Below are 26,399 nucleotides of genomic sequence, written 5' to 3'. Positions count from 1 at the left end.
GGCGTAACTGACATCTTGGAGCCACCTGGGAGGCAAATTGAAGATAATTTCAAATGAAGATTTTCCATCTCTAGATCAACTAGTATTTAGACAGGTTTCATTAGACTAAAAGGCTAAACTTCTTGGACATGTGGATTTTTTTCATGTTACTATGTAATTTCTATCTACTGGGTCTATGTACTGAGTTTTAAAATTAATTTGGTATTCAGCTTTATAAATATGAAATGTATATATTTTTATTTATATTTATGGATATCTGCCTAAGCAGTTTAGAAGTTAATAGGAAAGAAGAGGAAATCATTTAAATACTACAATAAAAATTGGCTGGGTGGGTTTCGGTGCTGGTCCTACCACACACCAGTTATATAATCATTGAACAAACTGAAAGCTGATAAATTAATTTTATGTAGCAAATGGGATGATCCCAGTTTAATTACGCGGTGCTCATTTAACTTCACAAATGGCCAAACATTTCAGTACCCTAATAACCTTTCCTGAGGCCAATCCTTAGACATAAATCAGGCCAGGGGGTTGATCTAGTTAGCCAAGGCCCACTTTACATGTCCCATACATGATCTATATACAGTATCAGCCCTATCTGTCCTATTTGACCAACCATGTGTATGGAAAAACTGGACAATAATCTGGTAAACATGACCACCTGGGCAAATGTGTGGCTTTTTATATAAATGGCCGAAAACAAGTACGTTTCACTGTAGTTCACAGATTAAGTTTTGTTGCTCAATTTAGGGATGTAGCGAACTGTTCTGCGGCGAACTTGTTCGCGCGAACTTCGACTGTTCGCGTCCGCCGAATGTTCGCGAACGTCGCGCGACGTTCGCCAATTGGTGTTCGCGTTCGATTCGAAGTAAAATTTCGTTCGACCATTCGACCATTCGATCGCTAAAATCGAACGATTTCCATTCGTTCGAACGATTATAAGCATTCGATTGAATGAAATCATTCGATCGAATAGCTTCGATCGTTCGATTCGAACGAAAATCCTTCAATCGAACGAATAAAATCCTTCGATTGTTCGATCGAACGATTTTATCGAGCGTTCGAAGTTCGCGAACAGTTCGCGAACTGTTCGCTTTTTTTGCCGGTGTTCGCGAACGGCGTCCGCGAACACATTGGCGGCGGTTCGCTACATCCCTATTGCTCATCCCACTGGGTATCCTGCGCCGATATCCCAAAGCGAATATATAGGTATTGAGGTGGCCATATAAATGGCCACCTCAACAGGCTATGCAATCCAAAACTGGAAGAAGGAAGAAAATTCCCAACATTTGCATAAAAATATAAGCTTTCCCTTTATGAAAAATACATCATTGCCACGGATTTTGTATTACAAATACAAAATATTGTTTTAGCTAATTTAGATTAATAAAAAAAGGAAAACAACACATTTTTGAAAAATGAAGATTTTATTAGGATTTCATTGGACAAGTTTCAGGTGTTTAGATCAAAGTGTTCAGATCCAGATTTAGCAGAACTTGGAAGCAAGAATATCACCAATAATAATGAGGAAGTTGGTCATGGCGTTCTGGACTTCAGCAGTAAAATCCTGTGGCAAGCTGGCAGCCATTGAAATCACGATACAATCAATCATCAGCTGCAAGAAAAGGATCAGTGATGATTAGTACCAAATACCAGTTACCAATATTACCTTAAAGGGAATCTGTTGGCCAAAAATATTTTAAACAACCACTCTGGTTTGGGCTAACAATAGTTTTTTTTTTAAAATTGCCCCCTGCCTGCTCAAGGACACTCGCACCAGGAGCGAATGCTGCAACTTGTTCATAATGCGCATGCATGTGACGTCAGAAGCTCATTATGCACATGTGCTCTGCATAACATGGCCGTGAATGTCCTAGTTCTGGTGAGCCAGGTTTTTTTTAAAACTACTATTACCCCCAACCTTTGGTTGGGGAAAATATTTTTCGCCCAACAGGTGCCCTTTAAAGGAGAATTCAAACTTTTTCCAAAATATAAAATTCCTACCCCACATAGACCGCCCTCCCTCCTCCCCCCAGCCTAACTGCCGCCCAGGGAAATGCCCCTAACTTTATACTTACCCCTCGGCGCAGATTCAGGCATTGGAGTTCACTGCAGCCATCTTCCGGGTCTTTATGTCTTCTTCCGGCGCATCGCAAATTTCAGTCTATTTCCGTCATGCGCAGTTGTTGCAAACCGGCAAATTGCTCCAAATGCGCATGCGCCGCTTTGTTGGTCTCCATCTCAGCTTACCGAAGACCCGGAACTCCGATGCCTGAATCAGTGCCGAGGGGTAGGTATAAACTAGGGGCATTTCCTCGGGGGCAGCTAGGCTGGGGGGGTGTAGGGTTTTTTTGAAAAATGGTTGAATTCTCCTTTAAGAGCTAAACTACACAGGACATTTTGTAGGATGGTGTTGGGATGACAAAGTGCATCCCACAAGTCAAAAAAAAAGTTTTTTTTGAAATAGATTGAATGTCAGATGGAAATTCATGAACAAAACACACCACCTGACTTTATCTGATCCAATTATTTTACAGAAGGATATAAGAATGTGTAGGGTACCACAAAATCTTGGGCTGTTGCATGACAAGATTTTGAGTCAGGTAAAGTCTGGCCCACAAAATTTCCTGCGTAATTTAGCACAAGGGTAGGTTTTAATTGTTTTGTCACCCCCAAATTAGGAGGTGATAAATCCCTGGGGTGAATGACATACATACTTATATATATTTATACAGGTATGGGATCTGTTATCCAGAATGTTCCGGACCTGGGGTTTTCAAGATAATGGATCTTTCCATAATTTGGATCTTCATACCTTAAGTCTACTATAAAATCATGTAAACATTAAATAAACCGAATAGGCTGGTTTTGCCTCCAATAAGGATTAAATATATCTTAGTTTGGATCAATTACAAGGTACTGTTTCATTACAACAGAAATCTGTATGATTAGTGTATATATATATATATATATATATATATATATATATATATATAAAATTTATTAATTATCTATGTATGCATATATAAATAAATGTTATATTTATATATATTATATATATATATATATTATATATATATATATATATATATATATATATATATATATATATATATATATATATATATATATAGACAAATACAAGAGTCCTCTGCACTCAACCCATTATCAATATATTTAGAACAGAGCCATTATGTGCATACTGCTACTGAAAAATGCCTTACCCTTTAAGCAAAACAGGGATTGTTTGTCCATATATTACAATATATTATTTATTGCTTCATTATACATTTTACAAAGGGACTAAGTTTTACCTGCAACTTTCTAGCTGCTTTCAAAGTAAAACTCCCAAACTTGGCTGCCCTTTTATTAGACACCAGTGGGATCACCTGACTATAGCTGGGAAGGGTGGGAGCTTCAACATGGAGCTGGTCACTGCTCCTGTATAACTATAACAAACAAGGGAATGTTGTGCTCACCACTAATTTTTAAAACCATATATACATCTATATGTATTTTGTGGTCACAGCCTCATAGCACCCCCGCCTAATGGTTTTAAAAACTAGTCTTTGGATCAAAAGTAAATGATCCAGACTTTAAACAGAGACTATATGGCATTGACATACATATCCTCCTGAAAACATGGGCCCGGGCAGAGGATGAATCCTTGGTACCCACTACAGGAAGTTTTTGGTTCCTGCCCAGAAGAATAAAACCACCAAACAGTCCGCTGTTCAGGAGGGGTATTAGTCTGGTAGAAGGAGGAGCTGCAAGAACATATTAGAGCAATAAAGAGAGTAGTCATCTGGAGATATCTGGATAAAAATAAGCAGCGCACTACTAACCTCTATGTCGGACATATACCTATGTGCAGCATACATCCCCCCACCAGAGTCCCCGTATTTCAGCCCAGATAGTTGTTATGTGCTCTTAGATAGGGAAGTTGCACAGAGGATTCATCCTCTGCCCGGGCCCATGTTTTCAGGAGGATATGTATGTCAATGCCATATAGTTTCTGTTTAAAGTCTGGATCATTTACTTTTGATCCAAAGACTGAAGCATTCAGACCCTGGATGTTCCAGCTACTAATTATGAGTGAATTCATTATGTATCCATGTATACCTTGTAAAGGGCAAAATTTCATGGGTCAAATCGGTTTCTGAATGTTTATTGCTGTAGGTTTGTTATTTTAAACTTTAATCACATAAGTTTGTTGCATAATGTGCTGAGGAGGTGTCTTATCTCTTCCATGTTGCTAGCATGAGTGGTCCTCTGTGTCCAGTTTTGGGGAGGTGGTTTTCTATACTCATGCCATCTCTGTGATCCCACTTTTGGATAGGTACTATATCTGTTTTGGGTTGTCATTGATAAGGTTTGAGGTCCTCTTACTATAGTCAGTCTCTCTCTCAAGAGGTATGTTATTGGGAGTTTGCAATTGGGATGAAGGTGGTGGGCCTATAAAAAGGTGGCCCTAGTGGGCTCCAAATACAACAGCCAACACTGCTAGAATCCCAGCCTAAAGGCCAATTAAGATCTCTTATTCCCTGATGAGAGAAAACAGATAGTTTGACATCTGGCAAAACTTTTTTCTAAGTACAGTGACTTGCAAATTGCAACTAATTTTCCCCATTTCAAATGAATTGTTAAAATATTTGCACTCTTTCAGCCAACTTACATTCTATATTGATACTTTATAATAAAAGATAGATAAACACTATATATAGTCTCCCATAAACACAATTTTATCCAAATAATCCAAAAAAAATTAAATTATATTTAAATTTCTTTTTTAATTATTTCCTTTTTCTCTGTAATAATAAAACAGTACCTTGTACTTGACCCCAACTAAAATATAATTGATCCTTACTGGAAGCAAAACCAGCCTACTGGGTTTATTTAATGTTTACATTATTTTCTATTAGACTTAAGGTATGAAGATCCAAATTACGGAAACATCCACTATCCAGAAAACCCCAGGTCCTGAGCATTCTGAATAACAGATCCTGTACCTGTATATGAAAAAATTTGTTTCCACTTGATAAGTACAGCACTTATGACACAGTTAATTGTTTTGTCACCTGACATTTTGACTCTTTCTTCCAAAATCTGGCAATTTTAGTATGTAAGTTTTATAATTTAGTGGCTACTAAAGCAAATAAAGTACTATTTTGCATTAAAAAGGAATTAACTCAAGGGATGAAGCCATATTTTTGTCTCTTTATAGGTCCCTGGTAAGGCCTAACCTGGAGTATGCAGTGCAGTTTTGTTCTCCCGTCCTTAAAGTGGACCTGTCACCTACACATAAAAAACTGCATAATGAAAGTCCTTTCCAAATTAAATATGGAACCCCAAAAATTTTTTTCATTAAAACATCCATACATGTTATAAAGGTGTTTAAATATCTAAACTGTCAATCAAATATTACCTGCCCCGCCTCTATGCCCGTGGCATAGAGGCGGGGCAGTCAATTACTTTCACTTTCCATTCAGCACTTCCTATATGTCACTGCTCTCCTCACATTCCCCCTTCCCTCCTCAGGCTCTATAATTGTGTAGGGCACTGCACATGGACATTACGTCCCTCATTCAGGTTCATACACAAGATTTTGGGGTGATACACAATTTCCCTTAATAACCGTGTCCACAAAATGGCAGTTGCCTGCTTGCTGTGATTGTATAATTCCAAAACAGAAGAAAACAAAATTTAAATAATAAATACAGTGTAAGTAAAGTTTATTTTGCTCAACTAACATGATAGAAAAGAATTTGAAATTATTTCTTATGGTGACAGGTCCCCTTTAAAAGGATTGTTCACCTTCCTACACTTTTATTCAGTTCAGTTGGTTTCAGAAAGTTCACCAGAAATGGACTTTTTCCAGTTACTTTCTATTTTCTACGTGTGACTGTTTTTCTAATATTGAAGTATAAAGATTCATTTTCACCTTCTTTTGGTGACCCCAACTCTATAACCTGATCTAAATTGATACATTTCTTATCTTTGTCACTGCTGTGCAGAATCCCTGAGTTTCACTAAAAGCAGCTATTGGAATTGATAGTTGCTAATACCCCAGAGATGCTGCCGAAAACTGTATCAACTAAATGTTAAAAATTGTAACATTTAGATTTTGCACCTGAATTACTGAACTGCCAGACAAACACCAGAGATACAATACATTTTAAACTTAGATTTTGGAAAAATAAAAGGTGAAAAGTAATTTAAAAAAAGGTCTTTATTTCTGAACTGAAAAAAGTTTGCAAGGTGTACAATCTCTTTAAGAAGTATATAACTGAGCTGGAGAGAGTGCAGAGACATGCAACTAAACTGGTTAGAGGGATGGAGGGTTTAAACTATGTGGGTAGACTGTCACGGTTGGGGTTGTTTTCTCTGTAAAAATAAATGCACTTATGAGGAGACATAAATACATTAGAGGACATTATAAACAGATGGTGGGGAATCATTTTTTCCCCATAAAAGGGATCAATGCACCAGAGGCCACTCCTTCAGAATAGAGGAACAGAACTTTCATTTGAAGCAGTGTAGGTGGTTCTTCACAGTGAGGGAAGTGAAGCCGGGGAATGCCCTGCCAGGAGATGTTGTGATGGCAGATGCCAATGGCTTGGATTCCAATTTGAATAGATATTGGTATATATAGCTTATATATGTGAGTGTATAGATAGGTCTGTATAAGTATGTGTATATATGTGTCGGATTCGGGACATGCAGCCGGCCCCTCCACCCAACTCCCTCCGTAAGAGTTTGCGCCCGGAATCATCGGTGCGTGAGCTGTTGGGGGGCCCTGAGGGGTGCGGTCCCTGGCCCAATGGCACCCCCTGCTCCCACGGTAGTTCCACCACTGCTGCTGTGTTTGCTTCAGAAACACTACTATTGTTTATATAAATAAGCTGCTGTGTAACAATGGGGGCAGCCATTCAAAGGAGAAAAGGGTCAGGTTACACAGCAGATAACTGATAAGCTCTGTAGAACATAATGGTGTTATCTACTATTTAACCTGTGCCAGCAGCTTGTTTATATGAACTATAGTAGAGTTTCTAAAGCAAACAGATCAGTTTTAATAATGCAGGGCAATAGTACATGATATTTTCATTACTTTAAAACACTTTGATTTTTTGGTGTTACTGTAGAGTCAAATCACAGAGTAGAGGCTCAAAACACCCACAGGACAGAAGGTCAACTGCCAGTGAGGAAGGGCCTTTTTAACATTAAAAAAATGAGAGTTTTAAAGTAATTAAAATTTAATGTATTGTTGCCTTGTTCTGGTAAAACTGGTGTGTTTGCTTCAGAAACACTACTATATAGTATAGTATATAAATAAACTGCTGTATAGACATGAGGGCAGCCATTCAAAGGAGAAAGGGCTCAGGTTATATAGACAGAAGGTAAGCTCTATAGAATATAATGATGTTCTACAAAGTATATCTGCTATTTAACCTGCACCTTTTAGCCCTATGTAATTTGTAGCTTATATAAACATTTTTTGTAGTAGTGCAGGACAACAGTACATTATATTTTAATTACTTTAAAAAAATGTATTTTTTGTCACAGTTCCTTTAACTGCCTTGGTTCTCCCTGACAGCAGTGCATCATTCAAATTGTCTCCTGTGCCACAGCACATAACAGAACTTCCCACAGGATTTTTGAACTCACAATAAGATAAATAATGTTTCCAAAAAAGATATGACAGAACAGAGTGACAACATAAAAATAAACAGACTAATACATTACAAAACTAGATTAATTATGAACAGCATCTGATACACTTTGGGAACTCATTTGGATGAAGTTACCTAAAGAAACCAATCAGCTTTAATCTTTTTGCTGCAGGTAGAATACTATAAGCACATCTAATTTGCTTGTTCTACTGTACAGCACTGTGTGCATGAGTAGGGTTATAGAAATAGACATTTGACTGGCAGCTAAAGGTAACTGTAACCTCTTATTTCTTATTTTTTTTTTTTTTTTTATCATTACTCACCTTATAGTTTCCTGGGTCTATTCTAAGGGTCAGTGAGTGCAGGTCAGTCAGAATAGCCAGATGCACTGGCAAGTCGTCCATATGTTGTGTGGCTCCTCCAACAGCGGTGATGATCTTTATTCCCAGAGTGTTGAGATCACTGGATCCAGGGGTCACGTTGAAGTTCCCAAAATGCGTTTTTAACTGAGGATATGCTAATAATAACCTAGAAATAGGATTACCGCTCTTAATTGTGCAAAAAATTTAATTTCATATTTAAAAAGGTTATCTGTTAAAATAACAGTATATATAGCAGAATGCCATTAGGGTCATGTCACACCAGATGTCTTTTCCTCCGCCATATCTACACTGGGAGAGAAAATGCCAATCCAGGCAGATTCTGCAGCAAAATCTGCCCATCTGTGCAAAGGCTGATGCTATGTCTGTCTGCTACTTATGTCAGGGCAGGAGGACGTGGATTGACATTAATTTTCTGATGGCAGTATCATGTAATCTAGCATATAAAGAGGGCATAAAGAGTAAATAAAAGATTACCTGTTCACAATCTGAGGACCTATGGTATTGATTAAACCAGAGGCTTTGTTCCAAAAGGCAAGAATTAGAGTCTTCTCAGCTTGAGAAAGAGACATATCCCTCTGTGTTTTTGAATTGAAAATAGAAAAATTTTGAAGTTTTTTTTTCCAGTTACTGTTTTAAGTGAGTTTATATAGAAAAGGGTGCAACAACTTGGCACATATTCCCTAAATTTATCAGTTATTAACTACACCCAAACATATTATCTCTACCTCCTGTTTAAAAAAAACTGTAGATGCTAGAAGGTTATTTGAGGATTAATCTTGCATTAAAAAAGCAAAATCGAATGATTATTTTACACTTTTTTTATGTTTCTCCTCTATTTTTATAGATATTATAAGCTGCGATAGCATGTGCTTGTATTGCCTTCTGATTATCAATAATTACTTATCTTTAGTCAGAATCTGAAGACAATATGAAACTGGCCTACATTTACTTATTTTTTAGAGATTATGTATGTACATTTTTGTTATCCAGCTCTCCTTGGGGCACTTAAAATGCTTAAGCAAATCTTTGGTTCCAGTTACTCAATTAATCAGTAAGACAATTATATACTACAGCTGCCTACCCAACAGGGTAAACCAGAAACAAAACTTTCCTTTTCAATCCTTCTCATGTCATAGCAGTAAAATCAGACTCATTAATGATGTATCTGCAGTGTGCATCAAACTTATTACAGGTATAGGACCTGGGGTTTTCTGGATAATGGATCATTCCGTTATTTGGATCTTCCCACCTTAAGGGGCAGATTTACTAAGGGTCGAATATCGAGGGTTAATTAACCCTCGATATTCGACTAGGAACTAAAATCGTTCGACTTCGAATATCGAAGTCGAACGATTTAGCGCTAATCCTACGATCGAACGATCAAAGGATTATTCGTTCGATCGAACGATTAAATCCTTCGAATTGAACGATTCGAAGGATTTTAATACAACGATCGAAGGAATATCCTTCGATCAAAAAATCACAGGCAAGCCTATGGGGACCTTCCCCATAGGCTAACATTGAGTTCGGTAGCTTTTAGCTGCCGAACTAGGGGGTCGAAGTTTTTCTTAAAGAGACAGTACTTCGATTATCGAATGGTCGAATAGTCGAACGATTTTTAGTTCGAAACGTTCGATTCGTAGTTGAAGTCATAGTCGAAGGTCGAACTAGCCCATTCGATGGTCGAAGTAGTCCAAAAAACACTTCGAAATTCGAAGTTTTTTTAATTCGAATCCTTCACTCGAGCTTTGTAAATGTGCCCCTTAGTGTACTTTAAAATCATGTAAATATTAAATAAACCCAATAGGTTGGCTTTGCTTCCAATAAGAATTAATTATATCTTAGTTTGGATCAAGTACAAGCTACTGTTTTATTATTACAGAGAAAAAAGGAAATAAGGGAAATGGCCTTTGTAATTCAGAGATTTCTGGATAACAGACTTTATACCTGTACCTTACTTGTGTAGAATTGACCTTTGCTAAATTGTTCTTGGAGATTCCATTATTCAGTAATATTAGTTTTAGGGACATCTTGGAGGTTATTTACTAAACAGGCCAGAACTTGGGGTAGGCATAGTAGGCAAGTTTCTAGGGTGCAAAGCTGGGGAGGTGCCAGGCACATACCTTCTCTGCTTCCTATACCTAGTCCAGTCCCCATTTCTCTTCACTGGCTGTAAGTGTGCGTTGCCTAGGGTGCCAGGCCGGCTTAGCCCCACGTTGTTACTAAAATCCGAATTTATCTCATAATATCAAATTTAAAAAAAGCTTGAACAAACTTCCATGCCATATTTTAGCTTATTTATTAATAAAAATTTTTTATTTAATCAGAAAAAATAAAAAAATCAAGCGAAAACCCAAATGTCTCAATTTTTCTGGCTTTTTTTCCCCGAATGACTAAATTTTTTTTGCTTGAAAACCCCAAAAAGGTTGGATTTCAGGGCTACACCCAGAGCAGACCACGATAAATTCAAATTGAATTTTGCAGCATCAGGGTATAATGAATCTAGAAAAATCTGAGGTTATTTTTTTTTTACTAATAATTTAAGTTTTGCCCCAAAAAGCCCGACCAGAAACATTTGAGGTTTAATAAACAATCCCCTTTATGTAATGAAACAATACCTGCTGGTGCTTAGTGATTTTATGCATATTTGGGTGCAAGTCCTATTATGTGACATTGCCAGTTCAGGCACGTTTCAGGGGCTGCTGCCGCCTGAGGCAGCAGCCCCAATGCCGCCCCTCCTCCTGCTCCGCTCTTCTAACTGCCAGCGGAGCGGGTGGAGGAGGGGCCGCATCGCTAGTGCAGTGAGCGCTATTGCGCTCGCTGCGCTAGAAGAGCCGAATTTCCGTTTTAAAAAACGGAAATTCGGCTCTTAAAGTTACCAGAGGCGGCTTTTTGCCGCCCCTGGTAACTGGCCGCTCCATGCCGCCTGAGGCAAGATTCTCACCTTGCCTCATGGCCGGAGCGGCACTGTGCCAGTTAGATCAAGATGATCACAAAGAATATTGGGCAAGTGAAAACTAATTTCAAGAAATGGTATAAGTAAGGGCAGTGTAGTAAAAGGAAAAAAGGAGAGATAAGCAACAGAGAACAAGTGGGAGAAGTCTTCAACATAAGGTTAATGTTCTTACTGCATGTAATTTTGAAACAGTAAAAAATATAAATAAGCAACTGGTCAAAACTGTAAACAAAGGCCAAAGTATACCATAAACACAGAGGTGAGAGACTGTTTATTACATATGTGTGTATATATATATATATATAATTATTTTTGGCTTGCATGTCAGTCCCTGGGAAACACAGTGAGATTTGACCAAGTTGAAATGAACAGGAATGCTTATATGTCAAATTACACTTTCAGGCAAGTATTCAGACAAGTTAATGTTGAATTGTAAACTGACTTAAAGGGATACTGTCATGGGAAAAAAAAATTTTTTCAAAATGCATCAGTTAATAATGCTACTCCAGCAGAATTCTGCGCTGAAATCCATTTCTCAAAAGAGCAAACAGATTTTTTTATATTCAATTTTAAAATCTGACATGGAGCTAGACATTTTGTCAATTTCCCAGCTGCCCATGGTCATGTGACTTGTGCCTGCACTTTAGGAGAGAAATGCTTTCTGGCAGGCTGCTGTTTTTCCTTCTCAATGTAACTGAATGTGTCTCAGTGGGACATGGGTTTTTACTATTGAGTGTTGTTCTTAGATCTGCCAGGCAGCTGTTATCTTGTGTTAGGGAGCTGTTATCTGGTTACCTTCCCATTGTTCTTTTGTTTGGCTGCCATGGGGTGAAAAGGGAGGGGGGTGATATCACTCCAACTTGCAGTACAGCAGTAAAGAGTGATTGAAGTTTATCAGAGCACAAGTCACATGACTTGAGGCAGCTGGGAAATTGACAAAATGTCTAGCCCCATGTCAGATTTCAAAATTGAATATAAAAAAATCTGTTTGCTCTTTTGAGAAATGGAGTTCAGTGCAGAATACTGCTGGAGCAGCACTATTAACTGATTCATTTTGAAAAAAAAATTTTTTCCCATGACAGTATCCCTTTAAGATTGTCAAATGCATATGCCAAGGCAAAAAATATTAAGTTTTGTTTATTTATCTTCTGAAAGTGCTTACTGGCTAAAAACTGTTGACTTTTACCGTCCCTCATCCAGTTACTGCAAATTGTTTGATGGTGTTCTTTGCAATCTAAAGAAAAACAGAAAACTGGTATGAAATAGGTTTTTCTCTCTCTAAAGTTGGACATATAAAGAAGTTTCCCCTACATTGTATGAATAATATTGTTGCATATTGGAACTTCAATCCACTTGATATGTTATGATTGATTTGTTGATTTCATTTTAATAAGATAGAAGTATTGAAGTGATACAAATGTATTTAATATATTTAACTTGTATTTAATACATCGACTGAAGATCCAAACTTAACTTGATTCAAATGTATCACTTCCGTCTTTCAGAGTTTTATTAGACAATGGTGATGCCTTTTCACTATGGTAACAATACCTTTTCAGGCTCAGAGGCACAGCAGCTAACCCAGGAGCTAATACAAGGGCCAGGGCCACAAACTATTAGGTTAAAGGGGTGGTTCACCTTTAAGTATGTTACAGAATAGCCAATTCTAAGCTACTTTTCAACTGATCTTCATTATTTATGTTTTATAGGCTTGTTCTGAATCTTTCCAGCTTTTAAATGGGGTCATTGACCCCATCTAAAAATAAATGCTGTCTAAGGCTACAAACATATGGATATTGATACTTTGTTAATCGTCTATTTAGTCAGGCCCACTCCTATTCCAGTCCCTTATTCAAAGTGGTGCATGTTTTCTAGGGTAATTTGGACCCTAGCAACAAGACTGCAGAAACTGCAGTGGGGAGCTGCTGAATAAAAAGCTAAATAACCCCAAATAAAAAAACAAATTGCCTCTGAATATCGGTCTCTGCTTCTTGCTAAAAGCTCATTTAAAAGTGAACATCCCCAATATTACACCGGTATATACGTCACTCTACAAATATAATTATCCCAACTTAATTAAGAAATTAATTAAAGACCTTGAAGAGTGGTCTCGATACGCTATATCGTGGTTTGGGAGAATCCACTCAGTTACATTGACCTTAGAACCCAGAATTTTATATCGATTTCGCACGTTACCAGTGGCGATTAAAATAAAGGATATTAATTACCTTCAAAATAAATACATTTATTTGGGCCCATAAACCACCACGCATAAATAAGAGAACTATGTACAGACTCCCCATAAACGGAGGCCTGGGATTACCTAATTTATTGTTGTATTATAAGGCTGCGAGGATCTCCCAGACCACACAAATGGCATCTACCACCACATGAGAATAGATGGGTCCAGTTAGAGACGCTTTTAGCACATCCCATGGACCTGACATTTTATTTATGGGCAGATAAGACACAACTTAAGTCCATCCCCGTAACAGGTTCTGTGCTGAAACATACTATTAGGACGTGGCATGACAGTTGGTGGAAATTCCAATTAGCTGGGTCTTATAGTACTCTCATTCCATTACATAATAACCCGCTTTTTCTTCCTAGCTACACTACTCCAGCATTTCAATGGTGGAAAGCAAATGGCATTAATTTGAATACAATGATGTTATTATCTATAGGAATTAAATCAATTCAGTATTTACAGTTTGAAAAATCTTTGCCAGAGAACGAAACCTATCGATAATCGCAACTACTTCACTTCATCAAATCTATAGATCCTTACTTTAAGACTAGACCCCCAACTTTGTTAGAAACATGTTCCCAACAGGCTGGGAAACAGAAAGGTACTATTTCCTTATTGTATAAATATTTAGTATCGGCGAATGTTGGAGAGCCCCTCAAATATATGCTAGATTGGGAAAAGGATTTGGGGCATTCTATATCTCAGCAAGAATGGTCCCTAATCTGGAACTCTATCTCTAAAATATCCTAATACTGCTATCAAAGAGTCTACATATAAAGTTCTAATGCATTGGCACCGTACACCAGCCAGGAAACATCGCTATGATCCCTCTACTCCTAATTCCTGCTTCAGGGGATGTACAGAGATTGAGGCTTATATGCATATATGGTGGGCATGTCCTGTAGCAAAGTTATATTGGGCAGAGGTTTTCCCACTTACTTAAAAAGGTATTTAATATACGTATTGTCCCTGAATCCACTACAGCCCTTTTGGCCGCCTATCCAAAGACCTCACAAAACTTCAGAATACATTGATGGGGCAAATCTTAGCTGCTGCAAGAACCAACACTGGCTGCAAAAGACTATAGACATTCAAGCCATAATTGTAAAAATTACCTAGACACAGTATTTAACAGCTGTATTGGCAGACAGGGTGGAGAAACATATACAAATCTGGGCCCCATGGAATGTATTTATACAATCATAAATAAACGGCTATAATGATACTGAACAAAGTAGTACTGGAAAGAAAGAACCACTCCATTTCGGTGTTATCCCATACTAATATTCCCTTTTCCCTTGAAGAACTTTGTACTGAAAATAATGGATTGCTTTATTATCTGTCTATGCATACGATTTTGAAAAATAAAAGATTTAAGTGAACATCCCCTTTAATAAGAACATTTCACAAGAATGAATTCACAAAGCTTACAATGGCTCAGAACATAAGTGCACTACCATTTCATAGTCCAGGGTTTGAACATGGCATTACCATCTTACAATTCATCAGGGAGGACAGCCCAAGATGGTAGCAGGAAGGCCACTATAGGGAACCGGCTCAAATGGTAGAGTTTGGAGCATCATAATGAACACATTAATCATATATAGATGATTATGTATTCCCTACTAGAATTGATAAGGCTATTAGAAACAACAAGGAGGTCTGAGACCATATAAATATCACAGAAGCCTTATAAAGTTTAGTAAGTGATATATTATAACTTTATAATACACAAAAGCCATGAATATCCTGTAAATTATATCCTTATAAACGGTGAGTTCTGATATCAGTTATAAACGGTGAGTTCTGATGTCATTTCTGTCACATGACTCACTGAAACTTGTGTATAATAATAAATAAAGTACCCCCAGTTGCAAAATATGAGGATATTAGAAGTTACCTCGGAGTTCCATGACCAATATAAAAACACTCTGCCTTCGGCCTCGTGTTTTTATATTGTCATGAAACTCCTTGGTAACTTATAATATCCTTATATTTTACAAGAGGGGGTACTTTATTCACTATATAATCCACAGTTAGGTCCAGTTGAGGCTGGTTGAGCTGCTGGGACACTAACAAGGGAGTCCCTCAAGGAATGGTGTTCCCTCTGTATCTGTATTCTGACTCAGCTTTATCATTATGTGGTGCTGCTGCAGAAAGCCGGTGTAGGGATGCTGCACAGACTGCCAGAGAGATGTAAAGGTGGAGCATCGGAGGGATATCTTTTGGGGACAGAGTGAATTAAGACAGACCAATGCAGAGTGTTACAGTCAGAACACAAGGAGGCATGTGTATATGCCCAGTACAGAGAACAGCTGCACATTGTAAACTTTGCTATAGCCCATCAGCTTTGCTGTAGACACCACTGACAGCAATGTCAAAAAAAAATAAAATGTAGTAGTTACAGTAGTATAGCTCAGATATCAAGGTGTGCGTCGTTTCAGATATGAAATCACATGCATGGATTCTACCATATTGGGTTTGTTTATATTTATTTCAAATAAAGACAAAACTGGTTTACAAGGTTTACATGAACAGGGAGTGGATTTGCTGGAAATGGTCCATTGATGTGATGTGTTTTTGCCACAGGCTTATCTGTGCTTGGAAGTAAGCAAAGTAGAGATGGCATCAAGAAACTTGTTCCACGCAGCCTGTGTGGTGGCATCAAATTCAGCCTGGAAGTTGGCAGCCAGAGTCACCTGGATAGTGTAAGACAGAAGCTGCAAGAAAAGGAAATGCAGGTAAGTCTAAAAACACAGATGAATAGAGATGTATATACTGTAGTTTTAGTGTTAGTTGCAGTGGGGAAAAAAAAATACAAAAAAAAAAAACAAACCAGACACCTTTAATTAGACCATTCCACACATGAAACTGCTTGCTCAAAAACAGTGGAATCAAAGCATATTTGGTTGTGGTGTTGTAATTCAGTATAAAACAACCTTTTAAAAGCCCCAGAACGTAGATTCTATGTTCTGCAGCATATCCGGGCTGGGGGAGTGAAGGAGCGGACTTTAAATTAGATCACTCCTTCCCCGCTTGCTCATAAGCTTCTAGGCAAGGAGCAGTGTGGGTCAGAAAGTGGCCACTGGGATGCAATTGCCCAGGGGCCCCAAAGGCACAGCAAACATGTGCGTTTGCAGTTGCCTGCTGCTGGCCTAACTTATGCCTACCTCCAGCAATGACTCCGAACAAGGATCTTTATTCCTCAAGTGTCTCCAGCAGCTCCCACCACCCGGGGGGGGGGAGGGGGATCAGGGGATTTCACAAATTAACATAAAAACACAAATTGTCTAAGGTACAATTTTATAGCTTTTTTTTACTGCATCATGTGTTTTGCCTGTCCATAAAACCTATTTGGTCATGCTAAAATATTCAAATTGATTCAGACTGCTGATTACACTAGGCAAAAAAAAAAAAAAAAAATTGTGGTTTTGTTGGATTTTAGTCATTTCATAGCATTTTGCTCTGTTAATAGTTACTTTGTTTTGCCCATGGAAATTTTGTCTGCTTTATATCCATTTGGGGGTCTCTGTGAAAGAAAGTTTGGTTTATCTATGCATATTGGGCATAAAACTGTTTAGTAGACCTCTGGCGTTCATATGTAGGATGCCTTTTGCTGGTACGTTAAGAAATGTGGGGTAATAGGGTAAAATGCAAACTGGATTGGGGGGGTGTTTGTATGCCACATAAGTTTGGTAAATCTATACATCAAACTGTTAAGTAGACCCCCACCATTCATATTTAGGATGCTTTATGCTGGTAATGATACATGGACGATACGGTGCTGGAAACTTGAAGGTATTTCAAGTTCACCAAAACCAACAATTTTGGGAAAGCCTTGCAAATCAGAAGTTTGGAGCAAAAAGGCATGGGCACCCATTTTAGATTTTGTACTTTCCAAAAATATATGGTTTTGGGGGTAAACATATTTGTGTTTTTATCCCACAAAAAAAGAAATGTAGTTGATTTTTCAGTAGCTTTAGTTACCCACAGGACTATTTGTATACGCCGACTTCATTTTGGGGCCTCTAAATGCCAGATACTTTGGTAAACCTATGCACAATGGGTACCAACCTGTTAAGAGGACCCCTGGCAATCATTTTTAGAGCGCTTTCTCTTGGTATGTAATGATATATAGGCAATATGATGCTGCAAAGTTGAAGCAATTCTCAGGTATTTCACCAAAACTGACAGATTTGGGTAAAGCTTGTGACTCAGTTTGGAGCAGAAAGGCACGAGTACCCATTTTAGAGTCAGCAGAATATGTACTTTCCAAAATAAAATTTTAAGTATGGTTTTTCGCGTTTTTTACCCCCACAAAAAATATGCAGTTGTAGCGCTATAGTAAATTGTGTGTTCTGTTACACTACTATTGAGCTCCACTCCCAATATTGTGCTCTGGATGAGACCTATAATCTTGGGGAGTAAGCCCTTGCAGCGGTGTGGAGGTAGGGTGTAGTGCAACTGTAACTAGATACAGGGTATTATATTTGGGCACCAATGGTTCTTATAACTTAACCATGAGCATACATTTACAGGAACAATCAATGGAGTTTACAGTAGAGCTTACAGGATTTTGCATCAACAATGGATAGGCAATATGACTTTTCATCCAGGTCATGGTATATCTAAGTCAACTGGACTTGCTGATCAATGAAGACGTTTCACTACTCATCCGAGCAGCTTCTTCAGAACTGGAGTAGTGAAACCTCTTAATTGATTAAATCGGCAAGTCCAGTTTTTAGATTTACCTATACTAGATAATGGATAGGCACACTCACATCACCTTTGGTCAATATTAGTCCCCACAGGCAAGAGGACAGGCTCAGCAGCAATCAAGGTACACCCAGCTTTCAGCCTTTTCCCTAAGTCGAACCTTTCAACCCTAGCTATACACCTAGGGGCTGATTCATGAAGCTCGAGTGAAGGATTCGAAGTAAAAAAAACTTCGAATTTCAAAGTTTTTTTTGGGCTACTTCGACCCATCGAATGGGCTACTTCGACCTTCGACTCCGAATCGAACGATTCGAACTAAAAATCGTTCGACTATTCGATAGTCGAAGTACTGCCTCTTTAAAAAAAAAAAACTTCGACCCCCTACTTCGGCAGCTAAAAGCTACCGAAGTCAATGTTAGCCTATGGGGAAGGTCCCCATAGGCTTGCCTAAGTTTTTTTGATCGAAGGATATTCCTTCGATCGTTGGATTAAAATCCTTCGATTCGAAGGATTTAATTGTTCGATCGAAGGAATAATCCTTCGATCGTAGGATTTGCGCTAAATCCTTCGACTTCGATATTCGAAGTCAAAGGATTTTAGTTCCTTGTCGAATATCGAGGGTTAATTAACCCTCGATATTCGACCCTTCATACATCTGCCCCTTAGTCCCTACTGCTGGGCTATTAGTTCCCAGGATCTTAATCCCTCTGACTCTCCTTGTCGGAGCCTTGAGCTGCTCAGCTAAATAACCTGTGTCACTCCTAGACCTCTTAAGGGTGAGTAGTCTATTTTATACTAGACCTGACTAGGTTCCACAGAGCTCGACCTGCCTGTTCAGGTTAGAGCCAGCACAAAATGGAACCAGAAAGCATGGCATCAGAGGGTTTTATACTTTGCCACTACTGGTCACTGTCAAACAATGGGCATAGCTTAAAGCAGGACTAGGAAACAGTTACCCCTCCTAACTGTATTTTAGGACCCAGTTAGGCATCTATAACACTAGGGGACTGCCTGCTAAATAATACTGGGGATGGCCATTTTACACATCCCTACACAGTAAATGTGTTAATTTTTCAGTAGCTGAAGTAAAGTCCTGGACAATTTGGATGTGATAACTTCATATTGGGGTATCTAAATGCCAGATAATTTGTTAAACCTTTGCACAATGGGCAACGGTTTAGTGGACCCCGGCAATCATATTCAGGGTGCTTTTTCTTGGTACGTAATAAAGTGCAGGATATGCGGAGCAGCAAAATAAAACCTTTGAAATGATTCAGAATTTTAATATGTTTTTATCAAAACTATTTTATATTTTGGATTCTGCTGAAACCTGCCCCCCGAATCCTTTGTGAAAGATTCAGCTGAATACCGAACATAAATCCCAACTTGCATATGCAAATTAGGGGTGGGAAGGGAAAAACGAACTTCCTTGTTTTGTGACAAAAAAGTCCTGCGATTTCCATCCCCAATTTGCATATGCAAATTAGGATTCGGTTCGGCTGGGCGCAAGGATTCGCTGAATCAGACCGAGTCAAATCTGGGATTCGGTGCATCCCTACTCTTTAGTTACTCTTCTGTATTTTGCCAATAGGTGATCCAACCCCTTTATTTAGCAATTCTCATGTACTGGGAAGCCCTCAGCAAATCTGCAGTTAGTTCTCCAATAGTGACAGAGAAAAAATAAAAAAAATAAAGCAGAAAATAAACTATAAGTTTTCCCTACCATAAAGTTTCCAGGATCTGTTTTCAGGTGGTAAGCATTCAGGATACTCAGCTTGGGGAGAGCAGCATCCAGATTGTCCAGGTATTTGGTGGCCTCTCCAAAGGCACCCAGGAGTTTTCCTCCATGAACCTGGAGATCTTGAGATTCAGGGCTCATGTCGATGTGGCCGAAGCTAATCTTAGTTTGAGGGAAGCTCAGAAATAGCCTGAAAATGTAAAATTACAAGTGTTTTGATTGCGTAATTTATTAAATTTATATACTGATATAACCATAGTTAAGGTCAAGCGTGTGATATTTTGGATTTATCACAACAGCAAGATTAACAGAATTACATTGATCAAATCCTTGCTATAATAGAATTGTTAAAACGGTCACTATCAAATGCATTGTTCTCAAAACTACAATAAAAACCTAAGACACATTTAGAATATGTAATATGGCCACTATGGGTATTAAAAAAAAAAAATTTCATCTAGTTCCTTACAAAAGACTGTTTTAGTACAACACAGAAGTTGGATTAATATGTAATGCAATAGAATAGCCTGTAAATAATTTGATTCATTGATTAATTATGGAGGTCTACTACTGTAGGTCTCAAAGGGCATTGGCAGTCCTGACTTCGATAAGATTGAAAGTTACTGAAACTCCCAGTCCTGATTCCTACCAGGGGCTCCAGATTTGATCAAATTTTTTCTAACCATCTCTGGCCTCGTAAGTTTAATGAGAGGAATAGTGGAGTTAACCAGGCGGATCCAGGAGTCTCTGGTAGGTGGAACAGGGATCATCCAGTGCAAGATCACATTATTTTTGGCATAATATAGCAATACCCTGGTTCTCATGCGGGCATGGTTGGTAGTGAGGACATCATCCAGGATGCCTAGTAAGCAGAACAAGGGAGATACAATATGTGAGGATCCCAGCTCTATGGACAGTTTGGATTATTTGTGCCCAGTAGGCGGCTATGGTCGGGCATTCCCAGAGCATCTGTTATAAATTGGCTTGTTGGGCGTTACATCATGGGCAGTTTTCACCATGCGTTTGAGTTTGATTGGGGTTACATATAATTGGTCAAAGTTTGTAGTGTATTAGTTTGTCTCGACTTTTGAGTTAACTTTTAGTATAATGTAAAGAGTGATATTCTCCGAATTTTCCTCATTTATGATTGGAGTTTACTGAAATTGCAGAGCTGCAGAATAAAAAGCTAATCTGGTTACTAGGGTCCAAACCACCCTAGCAACCGTGCACTGAAATAAGACTGGAAAATGAATAGGAGAGGGCACGAATATAAAGAGGCATTTCTAAAAAGTAGCAACAACAATATGTAGGTTTACAGAGCATTTGTTTTTAGATGGGATTAGTGACCTCCATTTGAAGGCTGGAAAGAGTCAGAAGAAGGCGAATAATTAAAAAAAAAAAAAAAATCCCTATGAAAAAGTTTTAGACTTGGCCATTCTAGAACCTACTAAAAGTTAACTTAGGTGAACCATCCCTTTACATTCCTAGAAAAACACTTATCAAAATACTTAACAATTCTGAGCTATTGGCATGCATTCATGGCAAGTATGATGCAATTTTCAATTTTTCTGGCCAACTACATAAAGAAACCTGGATCCCCAGGTTTATAATACAAATGTAGCTCCCAGTTTCTTGAATACTCAAGTCTACAGAACACATAAGAAACCTGTATCTGTCGTGAACCATAACCAATCAATGAAAGGTCCATAGAGCGACTCACGGAGATGGACTCGTCATACCTTACATGCCCTGCGAGGTATCTAGGAGCATACAGCAGCCTAGGCAAAGCTTCCTGTGCTGGCTGAAATTGTTATCATATGCTCCTGATCCCCCCCGCCCAAATAGTGTGGATAGTATTTAGGATCTGCATGCCCTATGGAGAGGGCATCCCAACAGAAATATATGCAGATTTGCATAACCTTGCAAGGACACAGTCCTCTTGAGCCTTCAATGATGTGACCTGGACAGAATTGAAGTTATCATGCCACATAGATTGGGCCTACAACTAAACCAAGTTCGACATGCACCCACATGAGTCTACCCAATAGGAAGGAAATTAACTGATGCCAGGAATAATTACTAACCCAACATGAATTCTTCTATGACTGCAAATTACTTTTTTCCTAGGGCTTCAGCCTGGAACATAAATAGTTCACCAACAAAGTTCATTCTTAAAAGCAGAACCAAACCCTTAATTATAAAAACCCATACCCTACATTGACCCCCCCTCCCTGCCCCCCCCCAGCTTGGCTGTTGCCTTCAGTAAATGCCCCTAGCGCTTTACTTCTCTTTGCAGATTCAGCGCAGCTCACGGATCCTCTCTTTGGGATGCCGTAATATTCCGGTCTTATTCCATTGCTTCAGCAATTTCGGCACATGTGCAGTTGGAGGCAACTGTATATGCACCGAAAATTGCCAAAGCGCCGGAAGATGGTGCCAGTGCGATAAGTAAAGAGTTAGGGGCATTTACCAAAGTTAACAGCTAGGCTGGTGTTTGGGGGGGGGGGGAGCAGGGATTTTTATAATGAAAGGTTTGATCCTCTTAAATATCCATGATGAGATTTAATCTGGGTATGGGGATATAGTGATCTCCCCTATTGTTCTGGAATGGAACACCCCCTACTAGAATGTCCAAGCCCATAGTTAGTCATGCCATAGCCAGGACTTAATCTAAAGGCAAACACTACAGCCTTGGTCCAAAAAGTAAATTCTCAGTAAGACAAGTTTTGTAAACATCCTGTCGGCAACCATAGGATACCAACCTCAACTAGCAAGGACAGTATGACATGATTGCATGCCTCCTGTCAACAATAAGGGTTACAATGACAGAAATACATACCCTCAGAGCGGATTGGTTTATTTGAGACAAACGGGATAGGCCTGTGCTATAGTATACCTCATAGCAAGTCCCTAAAACCATGAGGCAGTAGTGAACCCAGTGCATACAAAAGTAACTAAATTTGCACCGACATACATATTTTAGCCAATGTGCCCACTATCAACTGTACAGAGGCTAGATTACTTTTAAAGCCACAGTAACCAAAGAGACCCCGATTAATATACCAGTTTTTAGAATTAACCCTGGTTAATAATCAGAACCTTTACTGCTGTTCCCAAGGAGTAGTACGTTACCTGCTGGAGGCTCAGGCAATATTTGCTGAATCACTATGCAGATTTATGTATTCAGCCCAAGATCTACCATATCGTAAAATGTAGAACACTGTATACAACTTATTTTCAAAATAAGCAAGTATAAAGACAGGTCATAGAAACCGGATTGTAATTAGCAACTTACCTATAGCCAATTACTACCCCTTAACCAGTTCTGATTGAGAAATTTGGACCATCCAATGGTTGTGGCATAGAAGTCAGTTGTTAGAATACTGCAACTGTATATAATATCTATCTGCTGGACTGCTGCATTAATGCACATGTGCAGTATAGCCGTTTGTATTTAACCGCCAAGCATGTATGGCATACGTGCTAGTGGTGCAGAGTTCAGACTGCCAGGAATGTACATGGCGTGTTCTGATGCAGCCGAGCCCTTCTCGCTGCATCTGTGGCTTTTGCCACCTCCGCAGAGAGTCAGGAGAAATGACAGCCCCTTGTGCGACTAGATAATCACGGGGGCCGACCTCCAGAGCAGTAGATGCAGGACCTCATCCAATGAAAACAGCAAGTGCAGCATGACTATTGAATCAGATATTTTGACCACCAATTACGCCATTTGATCAGTTATTTTGTAGTTTCATTGGTTTGGGCAATTTTTATAGTTTTATTGCAATTTCATCCCCTTTTTTATACCCCCTTGGTATACAAAGATGCCTTTTCGCTTGTTGAATTCATCAGTGTATACTTCCAAAAAAAATATGGTTTTCTGGGGATTTTTGTAAAGTTGGAGGCCAAACAGGACGTGGGGCCACTGGAACAGTGACTTATGTTACCATGCTTAACTACAAACCCGGAGGCTGTATAAGCAAGTATAGCCCTAGCCCCTATCTGGAATATGCATTAAACCTTCCCAAGACCGAATCACTAAGCTGTTTAACACATACTTGCAGTGTTGTGACATTAATTGGTGTCAAGACCAGAGAAATGTATAACACGTACATTTATATTTGGTTATTATCTTAGCCAGTCTCAAAACCTGAAATGTTTAAAAATACATTCAGTTTGGTTTTAATATTAAACAGCGGCAGGACCACTAAATGTGTAATATGTACATTCGTTTATAACAGCCAGCTGCATAAACCATTGCAATGTTTCAACAGTATGCCAGACAGAGCACTCTGCTACAGAATCAAGGCTCCATTCTCTCTAGCTACCAATTCCCAGTGTATACACACACTGAACAAGTGGTCTAACAACCTACAGCATTACCTTAGCTTCTAAGCTAGAGTAAAAGAAGTACATGTTAGACTAAAAAAACCTGTACTATAACAGAACCAAGTTGTAACACAGAAATGTTACTTGATGCTTCTGTGAATCACACAGCTGCTAAGGGAGGGGAACCTACCTGCTCATTACCTGCACCCAAGTAATTACCTACAGCTCATACAAATCAACATTATATTTGCCTAAAGATCTCAAAGACCAAAACCCCAGTCCATAGGACACTTTCCAGCAGCCCTAATGCTTTCCCAAAGCTAAAAAGAAAACTTGCTTCCAACAGGAGTAAAAAATAAAATGAATCAGAAGGACTAAGACATCGGATTGGGGTGGGGCTTTTAAAACTTCCTTCTGATGGAAGTATCAGAAGGCTATGGAGATGGCCAGGAAAAGGAGTGGATTCACCCTTTGATAAATATGTTACCAAAATTCCCATACAAGTATACGGAGGGGTTTTAAATTTTCCTTTGCCCCAAGGTGTAGCATTTCCAGCCTAGTTGTTTGCTGAGCTTTAGTTCTCCTTTAATTAAAACAAAAAACAGATTTAGCAAATTGAGTGCTACATTTAATATACACTGATTCATTCTACTAGGCATACAATTAAATACATTACAAACTATACATTTTAATAAATATCAAGAAGTAAAGATGGACAGATGAATAAAAAAGATCAAACACAAAAGCAATTGGAACAAGCTAAATAGGGAAAACAAAGCTTCCAGTTATGAGGAATGTTACCTTTCCAAAACTTCAGCACCAAGGGCTTTGACATTGTCAGATGCTTTTTCCCAGAGGGACACAATTGCAGTCTTCTCAGCTTCAGAGAAAATCATCTTGCTTGTGTTCTGGTTGTTGGCTTCAGATGAAAACCTGAGAAATGCTTGTACTGCCCCTTGTATCCCTGAGGTTTTATAGAGGAGGGGTCAGCAGAACCTGGCGGCTGTTCAACATCATTGGTCAGTTTCAAACACCACCCAGACAGGGTGCAGGGGGGCCCAGGAGGTATAGGGGCCCCATGAGGCCCTAATCAATACATTTTGGTAAAACAGGTCTACCTCTAGACATTTTGGGGGCCTGAAAAATAATTTGCTGTGGGGCCCATTAATATCCAGTTATACCACTGATCCCAACTAAGATATAATGAATCCTTATTGGAAGAAAAACCTACTGGGTTTATATCATGTTTTTAGTAGACTCAAGAAATGAAGATTAGGGTTGCCACCTCACCCCTTTAAAACACATGGAATCCACAGCCCGCATGGCTAATTAGCAATTCATTTAGATGCATGCTGCAGACTGAACTGATTTATGTGCAGCCATGCATCATGCATCTAAATTAATTGATAATTAGCCATGCAGGTTGTGGATTCCATATGTGTTTGATTTTAGGGAGGAACTCCAAGGGTGATTGCGGCGCAATCCGAAGCGTTCCGCAAAAACGCAGGCGTCAAGTCGGATGCGACAGAAACAATGTAAGAGATTGAAATGTCGGGTGAAGTTGCAGCGCTCAATTGACACAACACAACTGTCAAATGCAGACGCAGTGTCTGCATTCAACAGTCGTGTTGCATCAGACGAACGCTGCGACACCATCCGACATTCCTGTTGCTTACCTTATTTCCATCGCATCCAACTTGACGCCTGCGTTTTTGCACAGCGCGTCGGATTGCGCCAAAATCGCCTGTGGAGTTCCTCCCTCAAAGGGGTAAGGTGGCAACCCTAATTGAGATCCAAATTACGGAAAGATCCGTTATCCAGAAAACCCCAGGTCCCGAGCATTCTGGATAACAGGTCCCATACCTGTAGTTCTATCTATATTCCTTTTTTAGGGTTTAGTTCTTCTTTTAGTTTACACATACAAGTGTTTTATGCCCTCTCCGTACTATTTCCTTTAATTATTCAAACATTATACCCACTGCATATCACCCCTCATAATTCTACTACTTGAATGCCAGCACTTGTACTCTCTATGCAAACGCTTGCATGCAAGTAGTATAATTATGATCATGGAGTGGAAATCAAGGAGGACTCCTGCTGTGAGGCAAGTTGAGACACTTGCCTCCAATGACCCACAGGCTACCAAAAGGCTTTTCCTTGTAGTAATAATAATAACAGTCTCTGCACTTGCGATGCAACCCTTTCTTAAATACTGTAGAAGCACAAAAAAAGTGTAATCACCCTTGGAAAAACCACATGAGGGATGCACTACAGTGCAATGCTTGAAACATGTTGTTTCAGAGCCGGGCCAACCCAGCCAGGCGCCCTAGGCAACCTGGCTGGCCACGGCGCCGGCTGAGTG

General features: G+C 39.1%; 2 protein-coding genes across 2 annotated transcripts; both read right to left on the bottom strand.

The window, feature by feature from the left end:
- Nucleotides 1–1,408: 1,408 nt before the first annotated feature.
- Nucleotides 1,409–8,622, bottom strand: LOC108701878 (hemoglobin subunit alpha-3). The gene is made up of 3 exons (XM_018236890.2): nucleotides 8,528–8,622; nucleotides 7,994–8,198; nucleotides 1,409–1,615 (listed from the first exon to the last, which is right to left on the bottom strand). The coding sequence occupies exons 1-3, from the start codon at nucleotides 8,620–8,622 to the stop codon at nucleotides 1,487–1,489; spliced, it is 429 nt and encodes a 142-aa protein (XP_018092379.1). The 3' UTR covers nucleotides 1,409–1,486.
- Nucleotides 8,623–15,732: 7,110 nt separating this feature from the next.
- MGC82602 (protein) lies at nucleotides 15,733–24,973 on the bottom strand. Its single transcript, NM_001092139.1, is given in 3 exon segments — nucleotides 15,733–15,977; nucleotides 19,697–19,901; nucleotides 24,839–24,973. Coding segments are annotated over 3 exon segments (429 nt in total). The 5' UTR covers nucleotides 24,934–24,973; the 3' UTR covers nucleotides 15,733–15,848.
- Nucleotides 24,974–26,399: the final 1,426 nt, after the last annotated feature.

This window comes from Xenopus laevis, chromosome 9_10L, assembly GCF_017654675.1.
Source record: "Xenopus laevis strain J_2021 chromosome 9_10L, Xenopus_laevis_v10.1, whole genome shotgun sequence".
NCBI lineage: Eukaryota > Metazoa > Chordata > Amphibia > Anura > Pipidae > Xenopus > Xenopus laevis.
The sequence above is the reverse complement of the archived record's forward strand: the minus strand, read 5'-3'. Positions and strand labels throughout refer to the sequence as shown.